The sequence below is a fragment of the Meriones unguiculatus genome, chromosome 7 (genome assembly GCF_030254825.1).
Source record: "Meriones unguiculatus strain TT.TT164.6M chromosome 7, Bangor_MerUng_6.1, whole genome shotgun sequence".
NCBI classification, from domain to species: Eukaryota; Metazoa; Chordata; class Mammalia; order Rodentia; family Muridae; genus Meriones; species Meriones unguiculatus.
The window spans coordinates 35,488,551-35,504,064 of NC_083355.1; the positions used below are offsets into that span (position 1 = coordinate 35,488,551).

The window sequence follows — 15,514 nt, forward strand, 5'->3', positions numbered from 1 at the left end:
GTATGTAATGTGTTTTTTATTACTTTTATCAATATAGTTTTTATTTTCCAAATGACCGAATGGTTCACAATAAAACTTACTGTCTTCAGTAATTGAACTCAATATATATTTTTGCTTTGAATGCTTTGAATATCTCTATGTGAGATATAAAAAAAGAAGTACAAATAGTTACATGTTTTCACTGAATCTGTAAATATGCTTTCCATCAGAGATACACAAATGGTCTTCAGGTACATGAAAAGATGAGCAGTATACTTAGTTGTTAAGAGAATAAAGTCAAGACCACAGTTGAAATTCTGATTTTTACCTACTAGGATGAGTTTACATTTTTGTTATTTTTCTAATTTATTTTTGCTAGCTTGCAAAGAGTTAGGTTTTATTGTGATTTTTTTTTTAAACTTTTTTATTCTTTGGGAGTTTCACACCATGTATCCCTCCCACTCATCTCCCTGTCCCCCTGCATTTGTCCTTTACCCTTGCAACCTCTCCCCCAAAATAAAAAAACAAAAATGAGCCCCCTATAAATATGTAGTTGATGGGCAGCTTGGTCTTCATGTGGGTGTGCTAGCAAGTGGAATAGGGGGATGTTTCTGACATGGACTCTGTTACCTGCTTTTGGATCACTTTTCCCTAGCTGGACTACCTTGTCTGGCCTCAGTGGAAGAAGATGTGCTTAGTCCTGATGCTACTTTATATACTAGGGCAGATTGGTATGGGGTGCTCCTTTTTTTCTAAGAAGGGGAGGGAGGAAAGAAGAAAGAGGATGGGAATGGGGGACCAGGAGGAGAGGGAGGGGGCTTTGATCAGTATATAAAGTGAATAAATAAATTTTTAAAAACCAATGAACAAACAAAAGATAAAACAAAATACAGAAATCATCACATCATGGAAGCTGTACTTCGTCATGTGTGTCCCACCCCTCTTTCTGCACATCTTTACTTGCCGATGTTCATTGCAATGAGTCATTGCTCTAGCCACAGGTCTTTCGATTTGCTAACCCCATCAGTACTGGAGCTGGGACTTCTTCCGGTTATCCTGTTGTTGCCTTGTGTCAGCCCTTTCATGTGCCCCAACAGTTCACAGATAATATAGTTTTGGGGCGGGCCAACTGAAAGACCTGAATCTAGGTAGTAAGTGAGCTGGTGTCTATTCTTGCCCCCCCCCTTTCCCCTAATCCTCTGCTCTTCCTTATCCACACCACCAGGGCAAGCTATCCAGCCAAGCCTCCAGAGCCAGCTCCATGGTACTATCCAGTCAAAGAGTGGAGCCCACTCTCCTAAATGCTACAACTGACAAGGGTTGCAGTTCTTTTTAAACAAAATTTTGACTACATCTTATTTTTGTGAGGAAGGGAATGTGATGGGACATGAGTGGCAACCAGAGGACAACTTACAGGAGTCTGTTTTTTCCTTTCATCATGTAGGCCACTGTTTTAGTTACTTTTTTTTTTTTTTTTTTTTTGCCATGATCAAACACCTTGACCAAGGCAACTTACAGAAGCATTTAACTGGGAGCTTGCTTACAGTTTCAAAGAATTAGTCAATAATCATCTTGTCAGGGAGCTTGGCAGCAGGCGGGCATGGTGCTTAAGCCATAGTTGACGGCTAACGTCCTGATCTGCAGGCAGCAAGTAGAGAAAGGTAGAAAGACCGATCTGATGTAGGCTTTTCAGATCCAAAGCCCACCCCCAGTGACACACCTCCTCCAACAAGGCCATACCTCCTAATCCTTTCTAAACAACTTCATTAACCAGGGACCAGGCATTCAAGCATTTGAGCCTATGGGAACAATTCTCGTTGAAACCATCAGTCACTCATTGGCTAGACTGCTGGCCAGGAATCGGCCTGTTTAAAACCTTTATGCTTGAATTTTAGGCATGCACTACTATACCTGGCTTTTACATGGAGCTGGAGATCTGAAGTCTGGTTCTTGTACTTGTATGTTAAGCACTGTCCTCTCTGAGCTATCTTTCCAGCCCCAAGGCTGTTTTGTGAATGGTATTTCATAGAGGTCTGTGACCATTTAGATTGACTTGCTGGTAGAACAGTGCTCCATTGCACTAATTGAAGTGGTGGCAGTCTCTACTGGTATGTTATTATTTTTTTTTATGTTTTTCTGTTTTGAAATTTGTTATGAAAGAAAAAAATTTTAGTGATAAATTGCAGTTTTGCTTTCAGCTTTAAAAAAATTCTTTTCATGTTTTGGATTTCTTTTATATGTGCAGAGGATGGTTAGAACGAGAAAGCAGGTATGGTCTGCAGCCAGGACACAATTGGTTTATCATCTCCATGCAGTGGTGGCAACAGTGGAAAGAATATGTCAAATACGTGAGTTAAATTCCTGTATATAAATATATATATATAATTTTTTTAGTAAGATTTTCAAATCTCACACTGTGGAACTACTATCCAATAATATGCCAACTTGGACCAGTATTTAAAGGAGAGGAAATGAGTATTTATGAAAATTGATATGCTCATTGTATGCATTTCTATACAAATTTCTTCCCTTGTCACCAACCTATGAAAAAGGTAGTGTCTATTTATGTTATACACTGTGTATGTTATTTTATTCTCACATATCTATGAGGAAGATAATAGTGATTTTACCTGTGAGGAATCTGGTGCTAAGAGAAAAAGAAACCTGGATGTTGTGTTGGGCTCAGTGTAGATCTGGATGCAGTATAGGAGATTGTTTTTAAAGCATGTATTGTCAACTGCATTATTTGCATTGTCCTTCACCTTTTTTGTTAAAAAGATCAGGGAGAGGCTGGGCTGTGGTATCTTGCAGCTTTAATCCCAGCATTTGGGAGGCAGAAGCAGGTGGATCTCTGTCAGATCTAGGGCAGCCTAGTCTACCTAGGGAGTTCTAGGACAGCCAGTACTACATAGACTTTGTCTCAATAAAACAAAAGAAAGGGCATTGGTAGCTCATGACAATTCCAGCACTCTGGAGACAGACGCAGGTGGATCTTTGAGTTTAAGGCCAACCTGGTCTACAGAAAGAGTTCCAGGACAGCCAAGAATACACAGAAAAACTGTTTCTTTCTACCTGGGACCCCCAGACTATGCAAATATTTTTGCTTCCTGTCTCCTCTGCCCAGTCATAGGTTCTTCAGCTTCTTTATTAACCAGAGATAGCTGGAGAGTAGCATTCAAATAAGATGCAGGATGTTATTTCAGTTTTCATGTTTATTGAGACTTGCTTCATGTCCTACTATGGGGTTGGTTTTGAAGAAAGTTTCTTGGGCTGCTGAGAAGAGAATGTAGTGTTTAGTATTTGAGTGGAATATTCTGTAGCTATTTGTTAGGTCCATTTGATTTATGATATTATTTAGCTCCAGAGTTTCTGTTTGTTTTTTGTCTGTATACTATTGGAGAGAGTAGGGCATGGAAGTCAACCACTGTCATTGTGCTAGGCTCAATGTGTGATTTTTAGATCTAATTGTGTATCTTTTATGGAATCAGGTGCTGTGTGTGTGTGTGTGTGTGTGTGTGTGTAAATGAATTGTAGTATCCTCTTGGTGAGTTTTTCTTTTAATGGGTATGTAGTGTTTTTCTCTGTCTCTCCTTAGTAGTTTTGGTCTATTTTATCAGATATTAAACTGTCTATGCCTACTTGTTTCTTAGTTCCCTTTACTTGGAATACCTTTTCCATCCTTTTCCTCCTAACTAAGGTAGTATCTGTCCTTGATGGTGAGGTGTGTTTCTTGGAGGCAGAAGAAAGATAGATCCTGTTTTCTAAGCCAGTCTGTGAGTCTTTGTCTTTCTGTTAGGGAATTCAGAATATTGATATTGAGAGTTATTGTTGAACAATTTATTTTAATTCTTCCTACTTTGTTGTGGTGGTAGTGGTGTTTTTTTAGGCCTTTTGGTTAAATGTTCCAAAATTATTCCTCTTGTCCTCTTGGTGTAGTTAACTTTCTCTTCAGATTGGTGATCTCTGTAGAGCTAATTTGGTGAACATAAATTTCCAAAATTTGTTTTTATAATGAGCTGTTCTTCTTCTTTGATTGTGACTGCTTTGCTGTATGTAGTATGCTGGCATCTCTGGCCTTTCAGAGCTTCTTTATGTGGTACAGTCTTTCTCTGTATTTATGAGTATATGTGTATATATTATGAATATATTGTGGGCATTGTATATATGTGTATATACACATACTCATCCTCTCAAGGAAGTAAAATTTAATTATATGGTAAATGGCTTTAGCAACTCACAATGATAAGAAATAATAGATATTTATGACATTTATTGTTTTAAGATTAATTCTTTGAGGGGCACTGACTTCTCTATCAGAAGATCTAGGTTCAATTCCCAGGACCCACATGTGGATTTACAACCTTCTGTAACTCCAGTTTTAGGGGATTCAACACCCTCCTCTAGCTCTAAGGGCACGGAGCACACGTGTGTTACACAGACACATGGAGGCAAAAACTGTATATATCAAATTCAAGGGAATAAGTTTCAAAAAATTTATCCTTTAATAGCTATGTACTTGTCAGATTATTGAATTTGGCTTCTTCTCTACGATTTTAGGATGCCAACCCTGTTGTTCTTGAGCCATCATCCGTTCTAAATGGAGGGAAATTTTCATTTGGAACAGCTGCACATCCTATGGAGCAGGGGGAAGATAGAATCAGTAACAACCTCAGTTATGTGAATTCCACAGAAGAGAAATACTCAGACAACATTTCTTCTGCATCTGAAGCCTCCGAGTCTACTGGCAGTGGTAAATATAGTTTGCCTTCCACGAAGCTCAGTAACGATTTTGACACAGGTTCTTATATAACCCAGACTAACCTTGACCTTGCTTTGTACCTGAGAAGGATCTTGAACTTCTGAAACTCCTGCCTGTATTTCCTAAATACTGAGATTACAGGCATGTACCACCACACCACACTCACGATTATTCTTAGTGGAGTCTGCTTTTATGGTTAGAGTATTGGCATCAGGCTTCAATTCAAAAGGATAGATTTTGAATGAAATGGTCAATTATAAAATTCTTGAAAGTATTGCTGTTTTGTAAGTAAACTCATATTCTCTCAGTATAAAAGTATTTTTTTTTTTTTTTTACTTTTCAGTAGCCACACCATATTGCTATTTAATCTACTTTGCTAATAAATTTAGTCTAGGGAAAGCAGATTTTAAGAAAATAATATTAGCCATTTCCAGAACTCTTTAATCATAATCATGCTTTCATTGGATTTAGATCCTTGCATCAGACTGGCTCAACAACATCTCAGTCCAGAATTTTGGGTTTTTGTTTTTGTTTTTGTTTTTGTTAACATACCACATATTAATAATACTTTGCATAACTCCCTCTGTCATTTCTACTTCTCTGAAACTTAATGGTTCTGTACTTATCAGAAAAATAATTTGGTACTATTGTGATTCTACTAATTGAGAATGATCCCTCTTAATTGCCAATTAAATAGCAAAACCCTCTTAATATACCCTGGCTTTATTTTCTCCTCTGACGTTGTCTCCCCTTTTCTGTGGGAGTATTAAGCAAACTGGCAGAGCCAGCATTTTTCTTCATCCTGTGTAGAGTCTACTGTTTCTCATCCCTAACGGCACTACAGAAATCATTTAGTAGTCCTAGAAGTATTGTGATCTGCTTTAACACCACACTTCATTCTCATTTTCTCTCCATCTCCCTTTCCTTCCTCTTCCAACTTTGATGCTGAGAGTCCAGGATGACAGATGTGCTGACTCCATGCTCTGCTATGAGCAATAGCCTTGGCCCAGCTTCCAAAAGAGACAGGATGATTTCTTAACCCTGTCTAAGTTTCTATCTGACGTGTATTGTGCTGTCTAGCATTGTTACCCACAGGATGAGTAATACCACAACTAGAAGTTTACAAAGCAGTTGATAACTAGAATGTTTACCAAAGAGAGTTGAAATATCTTAAAGTACTATCAGGTTCAAACTCTGCCATTATTAGTCATTTTTCTCTGTGTGTATTCCTATTATAAAGATCATAACTTCCTTTTAAATAGATATATTAAAAAAAAAATAGGCACTGGTTGGGTGGCAGTGGTGCACACCTTTAATCCCAGTACTCCGGAGGCGAAGGCAGGCAGATCCCTATGAGTTTGAAGCCAGCCTGGTCTACAGAGTGAGTTCTAGGACAACCAGGGCTACACAGGAAACCCTGTCTTGAAAAACAAAAACAATGAGGATTGAGCATCTTTCCTAGGGTCCTTCTTGTTCTTCATTCAGAAAGGCAAACGGGATAGACATCAGAAGCAGGAGAAGACAGAACAGGACAGGAGCCTACCACAGAGGACCTCTGAAAGACTGTACTGATCAGGGTATCAAAGCAGATGCTGAGACTCAGCCAAACTTTGGGCAGAGTACAGGGAATCTTATGGAAGAAGGGGAATATAGAAAGACCTGGAGGGGACAGGAGCTCCATAAGGACACCAACAGAGCCAAAAACCCTGGACGCAGGGGCCTGGCAGAGGCCGATGCTCCATCCAAAGACCATCCGTAGAGGGGACCTGCTCAGATATAGCCCATTGATTGTTCAGTCTCCAAGCCAGTACCCTAGTAAGGGGAACAGGGCCTGTCTCTGGCATGAACTCAGTGGCAGGCTCTTTGATCACTTCCCCCTGGGGGGTGCTGCCTTGCCAGGCCACAGAGGAAGATGGTGCAGCCAGTCCTGATGAGACCTGATAGGCTAGGGTCAGATAGAAGGGGAGGAGGACCTCCCCTATCAGTGGACTAGGGGAGAGGCATAGGGAGTGAAGAGAGAAGGAGGGAGGACTAGAAGGAGCCTTCAGGCAAGATACAAAGTGAGTAAGTTGTAATAAATAACAATTAAAAAATCATTACAAACTGGAAAAAAAAAAGAAAAACAAAACAATGGCAACAAGAAATTAGGCACTAAGTATGGTGGTAGGGGAACCCCTTTAAAGGGAGTAAAGGCCAGGTGGATCTCTGAGTTCAAGAGCAGCCTGGTCTATGTAATATGAGTGCCAGGCTAGCCAGAGTTACACAGTGAGAGCTTGTCTGAGAAAGAGGGAAGAGTGGTTTAGAGTTTTCTTTTTACTGGTTTTTTTTTTCCAATATTTGGAGTAATGCTTCAGTAGAAGAATTTTAGGAAATTACTTGGCCTTCCTTCCTTCCTGTCAGGATATCTGTAATTCTCATTATGAATTATATATTCTAAGATGGTGGCCAAATATTCATTTGGTAACATTTTTGAAAACTTTTATTCTAATCCTCTCTTTTGTCTAGAAAAGAATGTATCTGTCCTTCCTATCTTCTATATATTTATTGAAATGTAAAACTTTAATGACATAGTAGGATAATAGTATTAATATAGTACATCGACATCTTAGTATGTATCTTCAAACCTGTGTGTATATAAAAGCTAGAAATAAGAAACTCCATCATTATTTTGTTTTGTTTCTTGATAGGCTTTCTGTATAGTGCCACACCAGGGGCAGATATATGCTTTGCAAGGCAACATAATACTTCTGATAATAACAACCAGTGTTTACTAGGAGCCAATGGGAATATCCTTTTGCACCTTAATCCTCAGAAGCCAGGAGCTATTGATAACCAGCCATTAGTAACACAAGAACCAGTAAAGGTAAGTGTTTGACATCAGACCTTCAAATTGTTCTCTTCCAAGTAGCCATTAAATTTCAGAGGTTTTAGCACAAAGGAAAACATTGTAAAGCTGGGTACAGTGGCACACACCTGTAATCCTAGCATTCTGGGAGGCAGAGAAAGGCAGATCTCTCTGTGAGTTCAGGGCCAGCCTGGTCTACAGAGTGAGTAAAGGACAGCTAAGTCTACACAGAGAAACCCTGTCTTGAAAAAAAAATTGTGATTTATCTAACTTAGCCTGTTGTAGACTTGATATCCTCTCATAGTCCAGCTGTGAGAAACAATATGCTGTGTAGCCCTGGCTGTCCTAGAACTTTCTATGTAACACCAGGCTTACCTGGAACTCAGAGCTCTGCCTGCCTTTGCCTGCTAAGTGCGGCACTACATGCATAGGCCACCATATGTAGCCCAGAGTTCCCTTAAATAGTTCATTGGAAAGTAAAACCTATAATTTTCTGAGAAAATCTTATTTTCTGGGCTGGGGGTGTAGCTTAGCAGCCATTACCTTGTTCACAGCACAGGATCTACCAAAAGTCAAAGGAAAAAATTAATTTCCACCAATATGAAAGAAGTAATTTGTTCTATGTCTAAGAGTTTTTTGATGTACAAGAGATTAGAAAATTGAGTATCAGTAAATTTCATTCTTTCTAAGGCTACATCATTAACACTAGAAGGAGGACGATTAAAACGAACTCCACAGCTAATCCATGGAAGAGATTATGAAATGGTCCCAGAACCTGTGTGGAGAGCACTTTATCATTGGTATGGAGCAAACCTGGCCCTCCCTAGACCAGTAAGTATAGCTAATAATGCTTATATGAGGAGTAGTCGTAGAAGAATGCATGTGGATATGTAGTGTATGAAGGCCAGAGGTTGATATTTACTTCTGTGTGAATTTTTCTGGTCAAAATTTAGTTCTTACTTTATGATAGCATAGTACTTGAAAACTGTTCAGATTAGTTTGAACAGAAACTATAGGTTCTATCCAGGCATGGTGGCACATACCTTTAATTCCAGCACTTAGGGAGGCAGAGGCAGGTGGATTGCCTGGTCTGCAAAGTGAGTATAGGACATCCAAGGCTACACAGAGACACCCTGTCTTGAAAAAAACAAAACAAAAACCTTACAGGTTCCCTTACATCTTATTTATTCAGTTAGTATTTAAGTAATACATAATGTTTTGGAAGGGTATTAAAATACAATTATTTGCATCCACTCCCTTTCCTTTCTTCAACTCCTCCTACCACCACCTACTCCACCCCAAACTCTTGGCCTCTTCCTCCCCAATTGTAATTTACAGACACGCGAGTGCACAGTTCCAGTATCCCTCAAGTGCACACACAGATACACATACACATACACACACGCATATTCATGACCTACGAAGGACATTTAGTGTTGCATGTACATGATTTCAAATAGCCAGTTAGGACCTCCTCCATGGTGGAAAACATTTCTCCTTCTTTTAGCATGACTTTGTTGCCTGTAGTTCTTTTGTTTAGGATTGGAGCTGCTTGAGTTTTTAACCCTTCCATGTTAGCTTATCTTGGTGTTCTCCTTAGACAGGTCTTGTATAGGCAGCCTTATTGTTGAGGTATCGTGGATAATGCTTCCTTGAGCAGTTGTGATTTTTTTTTTTTTTTTTTTTGTAATGGTCTGTTTTGAAAAGAAGCTTTGAGGGTTGGATACTACACTTATATTTGAGATACAGAGTTTTTTGTTTGTTTTTTAAATGATTTATTTATTCTTATTTTATGTGCTTTGGTGTTTTGCCTGCATGTATGTCTCTGTAAAGGAGTCCAATCCCTTAGAAGTAAAGAGAGTTGTGAATTGCCATGTGGGTGCTGGGAGTTGGACTCAGGTCCCTGGCAGAGCATCCAGTGCTCTTAACCACCGGCCCATCTCTCACCACCCACTCACCCCTTTTAACTCTTAATTATGCTTTTAAATGAAAAGTGGGATGAAAATGTCCATAAATTCTAACCTTGAAATATTAATTTAGGAGCAAAAACCTGAGCATATTCAAATCTATGTAACTTCAATGTATTAGTAAACTACTAAAACATAGGCGTGGACTTGTTGAACATTTTAGAATTAGTATCAGAATTTAGCATGGTGACACATGACTACAATACATAGGTTCAGGGCAGCCTGCTGTATACAGAGAATCTTTAAGAGAATCTTAGGTTAAAGGCTAGAAACTTGTCTCAGTGGTTAAAGCACTGGCTGATCTTGCAAAAGAACTTAGGTTTGCTTCCTGTCACCTAGACAGGAAAGATGGTGGCTTACATCTATCTGAACTTAAGTTCCAGGGAATCTGACGACCTCTTCTGGCCTCTTTGGGCACCAGGCACACATGTGGTAGGAGTGATGGCTTAGTGGTTGAGAACACTGGCTGCTTGCTCTTCTAGAGGATCTGGGTTTGATCCCAAGTACTCACATGACTCATGTGGTCAAGGGCATTGTACTTACATGGTGAACAGACATACACCCATACACACAAAATAATAATAAAAAAAAATGGTGTGTTGGCTGGCCTGGAACTCCCTACCTTGATAGACCTGGCTGGCCTCTAATTCACACCTGCTTGTGCCTCCTGACTACGGGATTAAAAATGTGTGTTACCACATCTGGATTAGAAAACTTTTTTAAAGTAATATATATAATATATTAAATTCTTTAAAAAAACATACTTATAACGTAAAAGTAATTTCAAAAAAAAAAGCACGAAAAGGGGTTAGAGAAATGGCTCAGAGTTTAAGAGCACTTGCTGTTGTTTCAGAAGACTAGATTTGGTTCTTGTAACCATGTGACAGTTGATGTAACCACATGGCAGTTCACAACCATCTATAGCTCCAATTCCAGGGGATCTGATGCCCTCTTCTGGCCTGTGCAGCTCGAAGGCACACATGTGGTACATATACATACAGGCAAATAAAACACTCATAAGAAAAATAAATCTAAAAGCTTTTTAATAGAACCTTAGGTTTGATTACAAGGCTTTATTTCTTTTAATAGTCATCATTAATTTTTTATCTTTCATAAAAATAGGTAATCAAGAATAGCAAGACGGACATCCCAGAACTAGAATTATTTCCTCGCTATCTTCTCTTCCTTCGACAGCAGCCTGCCACACGGACACAGCAGTCTAACATCTGGGTGAATATGGGTATGATGAGCCTGAGAATGTTTCCTCAGCATTTGCCTAGAGGTAATTTAAGAATGCAGCAAGAATACCATGCAGTTCCTTAAAAGTAAATTGAAAATCACATTGCTCAAAGTTTGGTGCCACTGTGCTAATGTATGCCATCTGCTTTCATACAGAATCAGTAAATCATTTGTGAGCTTAGATCTGTGGTCATGCACAAGATTGGATGGGGATAGAGGCAGTAGAAAATTTTAAAGGATTATTTTTCTTTTCTTTTTTTTTTTTTTACTTTGTAATAACAAATAGAATAAATTTTACATACTTTTATTTTGTTTTTGAGGTAAGCCATTGTAAATTGTTGTTATACCTAAGCTGCAGTTGACTGACCATTGACTGGTCTTTTCAGTGTTACTCAAATTTATTGAAGTAATCCTTTCTGAGTTAGTTTTGTTTTGACAAAATGAGAAATATTTCTCATGTTCTAAGAATGTTTTGTAAGGCGCATAATACAGAGCAAATAGGAATTAGTTCAAAATGAAAGTGATACATTTGCTTTGATTTTTGAGACATTTTGTTGTTGTGTTTGGTTGGTTTTTATTTGTTTGTTTTTGTTTTCCGTTTTGGTGGTGGTGGTAGATGTTAAACCCAGGGCCTTGTATATGCTCTATCACTTAGTCACATCCTCAGCCCAACATTGAAAAATGCCAAGCCATCCCTCAACAAAGGAAGAAAAAAGCAAAATTTGTCAAAATCTCTCTCTTTTACAAACACACACACACAAAATGCCAAGCCATCCCTCAACAGAGGAAGAAAAAGCAAAAAAAAAAAATCTATCAAAATCTCTCTTTCTCTTTTACACACACACACACACACACACACACACACACACACTCACACACACACTCACACACACACTCTCGTGCGTGCATGCATGTGCTCATCCTCAACCGGGTCTGGTAGCACACACCTTGAATCTCAGCACTTGGGAGGCAGAGGCAGATGGATCTCTGTGAGTTCCAAGCCAAACCTGGTCTATATACCAACTTCCAGGCCACCAAAAGCCACATAGTTGAGACGCTATCTCAAAATAGATAGAAAGATAGGTAGGTAGGTAGATCCCTTTAATATATAACATACATAAGATTTCCCTTTGATTTCAAGCTAAAGTTAAATTTTGCTGATGGAGAATGCTTGTGTACTTTTCCATTGAAAATATTTGAAATTGTTCAGTAATAAAAAAGTAATAAATCTGAGGTGGCTAGATGACTCCATAGGTAAGCACACTGGCCACCAAGTTTGCCAGCCTGAGCTGGATTCCCCAGACCCATGTGCTGGAAGGAGAAACTTAACTTCTACAAGTTGTTCCCTGACTTCTACATGCACACTTGTGCACTTGAACACACACAGGCACATACTAAATAAATAAATAAATGTAAAATAAAAATATTTAATTAATTCATCAGTTCACAGAGTCTCCAGCTTTATTTGATGTTGTTTGAATGGTATAACTGTCTCTAAACCTAAACCTCCACCCCTGTGTAAGTACTAGCTCTTTGAATTTGAACAAGGTTATTTTCCTTAAAGGTTACATTTAGGGTCTGGAGAGATGGCTTGTGCTTAAAAGCGTTTATTGATCTTATAGAGGACTCAGGTTCATTTCCCAGCACCCAAATGGCAGCTCACAACTGTCTGTAACTCCGGTTCCAGGGGACCTAACAAAATACCAATGTCCACAAAATAAAAACAAATAAGTTTTTTTTTTTTTTAAGTAGCTACATTCAAATAATATATAAAGATGATTTCACATATTGTTTGGTAACAATTAGAACAAAACAGCATTCACTGTCTAACCAAACTTTGTCTTTGGGGAAACCATCAAAATCAAGGAACAATGAAATATAATCTTTATGAAACATTTTTGATTTAACTTTCTGGTAAATAGAAATATTAGCATACCTTTCATGGCACCCATAGCATGTCTTTTTTGATTCTCTTTGAAAGATAACATGAGAGGCAAGATGCGTTGTTGCATTTTTAGTAAGTATTTGTAACTCTTGTGCTGATCCTAGATTTTTGCTGCTTCTGTAAGTTCCTGATTTGCTGGTTCTCTTCAAAAGCCGAAAATTATGCATAAGTGGCTGCCTGCTTAATGGGCTAAACTGTGTAGACTCTAGAACTCAGTCTTTCTTTTTGTGGCCTAGGACAATGGATATCAGCTGGGGCACTATGCTTGCTAGTGCTTCTGAATCCTAGAGTGGGATAGTTCTGATGCTCCAAATTTGTTTCTTAACTTGAAATTTGTATTCCTGACTAATTATGAAACCAATCATTAATCATTTTGAATTTTATTAAACTACTTTCTTGCTGTAATCTTAAAACTAATCCTCTGATGTATAATTGGAGAAATTTGTTCCTTTGTTTAGAGGGTTATTCTTTGCTTGCTTATAGACAAAGATTTGCTTTGCTACATGTTTAAAAACCATGGTTGAGTTTTGTTCTGCTATATGCAATATGCTTCTTGGTCAAATACTCAGTTATTACCTCCATTCATTAGGCTTTTTAAAAATTATTCCTTACGAAGTAGTAAGTATGCCAACTTTTCCATGGCTGTGATAACTGAGATAGGGTTAAGTCATTGTTCTTTAGATGGCTTTTCAGCCTTTCTTAGCTGAATGGGTTCTTCTTGGAAGCTTTAAAAAAGATAATGATGGTTAATAAGTAAAGACTACAAAACAAACAAACAAACAAAAAATGTATTTCATGGGAGAAAAAAAAAACACATTACTAACTAGGTGAAAAATGGCCTGGATCCATAACCATGTACTCCAGGAAGGCTATGTTGACATAGATAGGCATAGATAACCATTGTAAAGGACAGCTTTTTTCCTAGATTTTTTGCTAAGTCGTTGGCCAGTAGTTAGACATTTAATTTACAATCTGTCTTTGATTTCCAAAATGCCTGTCGTTTTACCCCTCATGTTTTAACTGTACCCAGACTTAGTATATTTAGTGTCTATGTATAAAGTCCTCAGATCAGCCCCTTTAAGAGCCTGAAAGACAACTGTAACGCCAGTGTTTTTGTTTCTATCTTGAGCACTTGAGGAATGTAAAATCACTGTGTTGCCATCATTGGGTAGACAAACTAGATGATTTGCTCCTATTTTTCAACAAAATAATTGTTTAGTTTGTTTAGTCAGGAAAGCTTCTTGGCTTCATTTAAAAATACTGTCTGGCCATGTATAACCTGAACCAATTTCTTTTACCTGTGACTGTTACCATATAATTGGGTCACTCGATGACAGAATGATGTGATTAGTAATTCTGAGTCTTAAGAACTAGATTAAGTGAACTCAGTTAACTATGAAATTCAAATCCCATTCTATTTCACTCACCCTCTTCATTTTATTTTCCAGTTCTGGGCCTTAAACCCAGGTCTTTTTAGCTTTTCAGGACAGGGTTTCTCTGTGTGGCCTTGGCAGTCCTGGACTTGCCCTGTAGACTGGGCTGACCTCAAGCTCACAAAGACCCACCTGTCTTTGCCTCTCTTAAGTGTTGGGGTTAAAGGTTTTTTTGCACGTGCTGAGCAAGCACTTTACTCCTGAGCTGAAGCCCCAGCTCCCTCCCCATTTTAAAGTAGAAATTTCATTTTGCTGTTGAGGGTGACCAAACTGAGGACAGCCCATATACTGATACCAGTTTTTTATCAGTATGTTCCTATTCTTGGGATACAAATATGGCAATTATTTGGATCTTTATGCTTTTGGTTTTGTTCTTTCAAAATTGAGGCTTTAGGGCTGGAAAGATTACTCAGAGGTTAGGAGCACTGGCTGTTCTTCCAGAGTTCAACTCCTAGCAACCACAGGGTGGCGCATAGCCATATATCATGAGATTTGGTGCCCTCTTCTGGCATGAAGGCATAAATACACACAGAATACTGTATAAATAATAAATAAATAAATAAATCTTTTTTTTTTAATTGAGGCTTTAATATACTTGAACTTCTTGTCTTCTCAAGCAGTCCTCCACTTTTGTTTTTTTGAGACAGGCTCTTGTGTAGCTCAGACTGACCTTTAGGTAGCTGAGGAGGACTCCAAACTCTTGATCTTTTGTGCTGGGATTACCATGCCCATCATATTCAAGTTTTTCATAGTATTCTTCATTCATAAAATTATTAAACCTCTATTTTAATTTTTGTCATTATTTCCTAAATTACTGTGGTCACCATTGCTGAGGCCAGTGTTTGTTTGTCTATTTGTTTTTTATGTCTCTTTTTCCTTATCATGATTACTGTAACTCTAGGAAATGTACCCTCTCCAAATGCGCCTCTAAAGCGGGTCTTAGCCTATACAGGCTGTTTTAGTAGAATGCAGACCATCAAGGAAATTCATGAATATCTGTCTCAAAGGCTACGCATCAAAGAGGAAGATATGCGACTGTGGCTATACAATAGTGAGGTAAGAAGTGCCTCAGGGTCTGATGTTAAGTTGTGCTGGGGATATAGTCCAGTGGTAGAGTACGAGTTAAATCATATTTTGTAAATATGAGAATTTGTCTGTAGTAATTATACTCAAAGCCATGTCTGAGGTATCAGTGAAAACTTTAGATTTTTAAGTTGTGAACATGTGAACAGCTGCAGCCTGAGGTCATAATGACAGTTGATCAACATGAGCACTACTATTTTGAGAAGGTCACTGTTTCATTATAAAGTAACAGCAAATAGGTTTGGGCATTTTTTTTTCTTGGAT

The 15,514-nt window shown here is 38.3% G+C and overlaps 1 protein-coding gene across 1 annotated transcript in view; it reads left to right on the forward strand.

Moving 5' to 3' along the window:
• The window catches only part of Usp32 (ubiquitin specific peptidase 32), a 135,759-nt gene that overhangs the window by 75,969 nt on the left and 44,276 nt on the right, over nt 1-15,514 (forward strand). The window contains exons 12-17 of the mRNA XM_021648365.2: nt 2,225-2,327; nt 4,537-4,729; nt 7,426-7,601; nt 8,274-8,414; nt 10,673-10,790; nt 15,069-15,223. Coding sequence (XP_021504040.1) covers nt 2,225-2,327; nt 4,537-4,729; nt 7,426-7,601; nt 8,274-8,414; nt 10,673-10,790; nt 15,069-15,223 — 886 coding nt within the window. The remainder of the gene's footprint in view (nt 1-2,224; nt 2,328-4,536; nt 4,730-7,425; nt 7,602-8,273; nt 8,415-10,672; nt 10,791-15,068; nt 15,224-15,514) is intronic.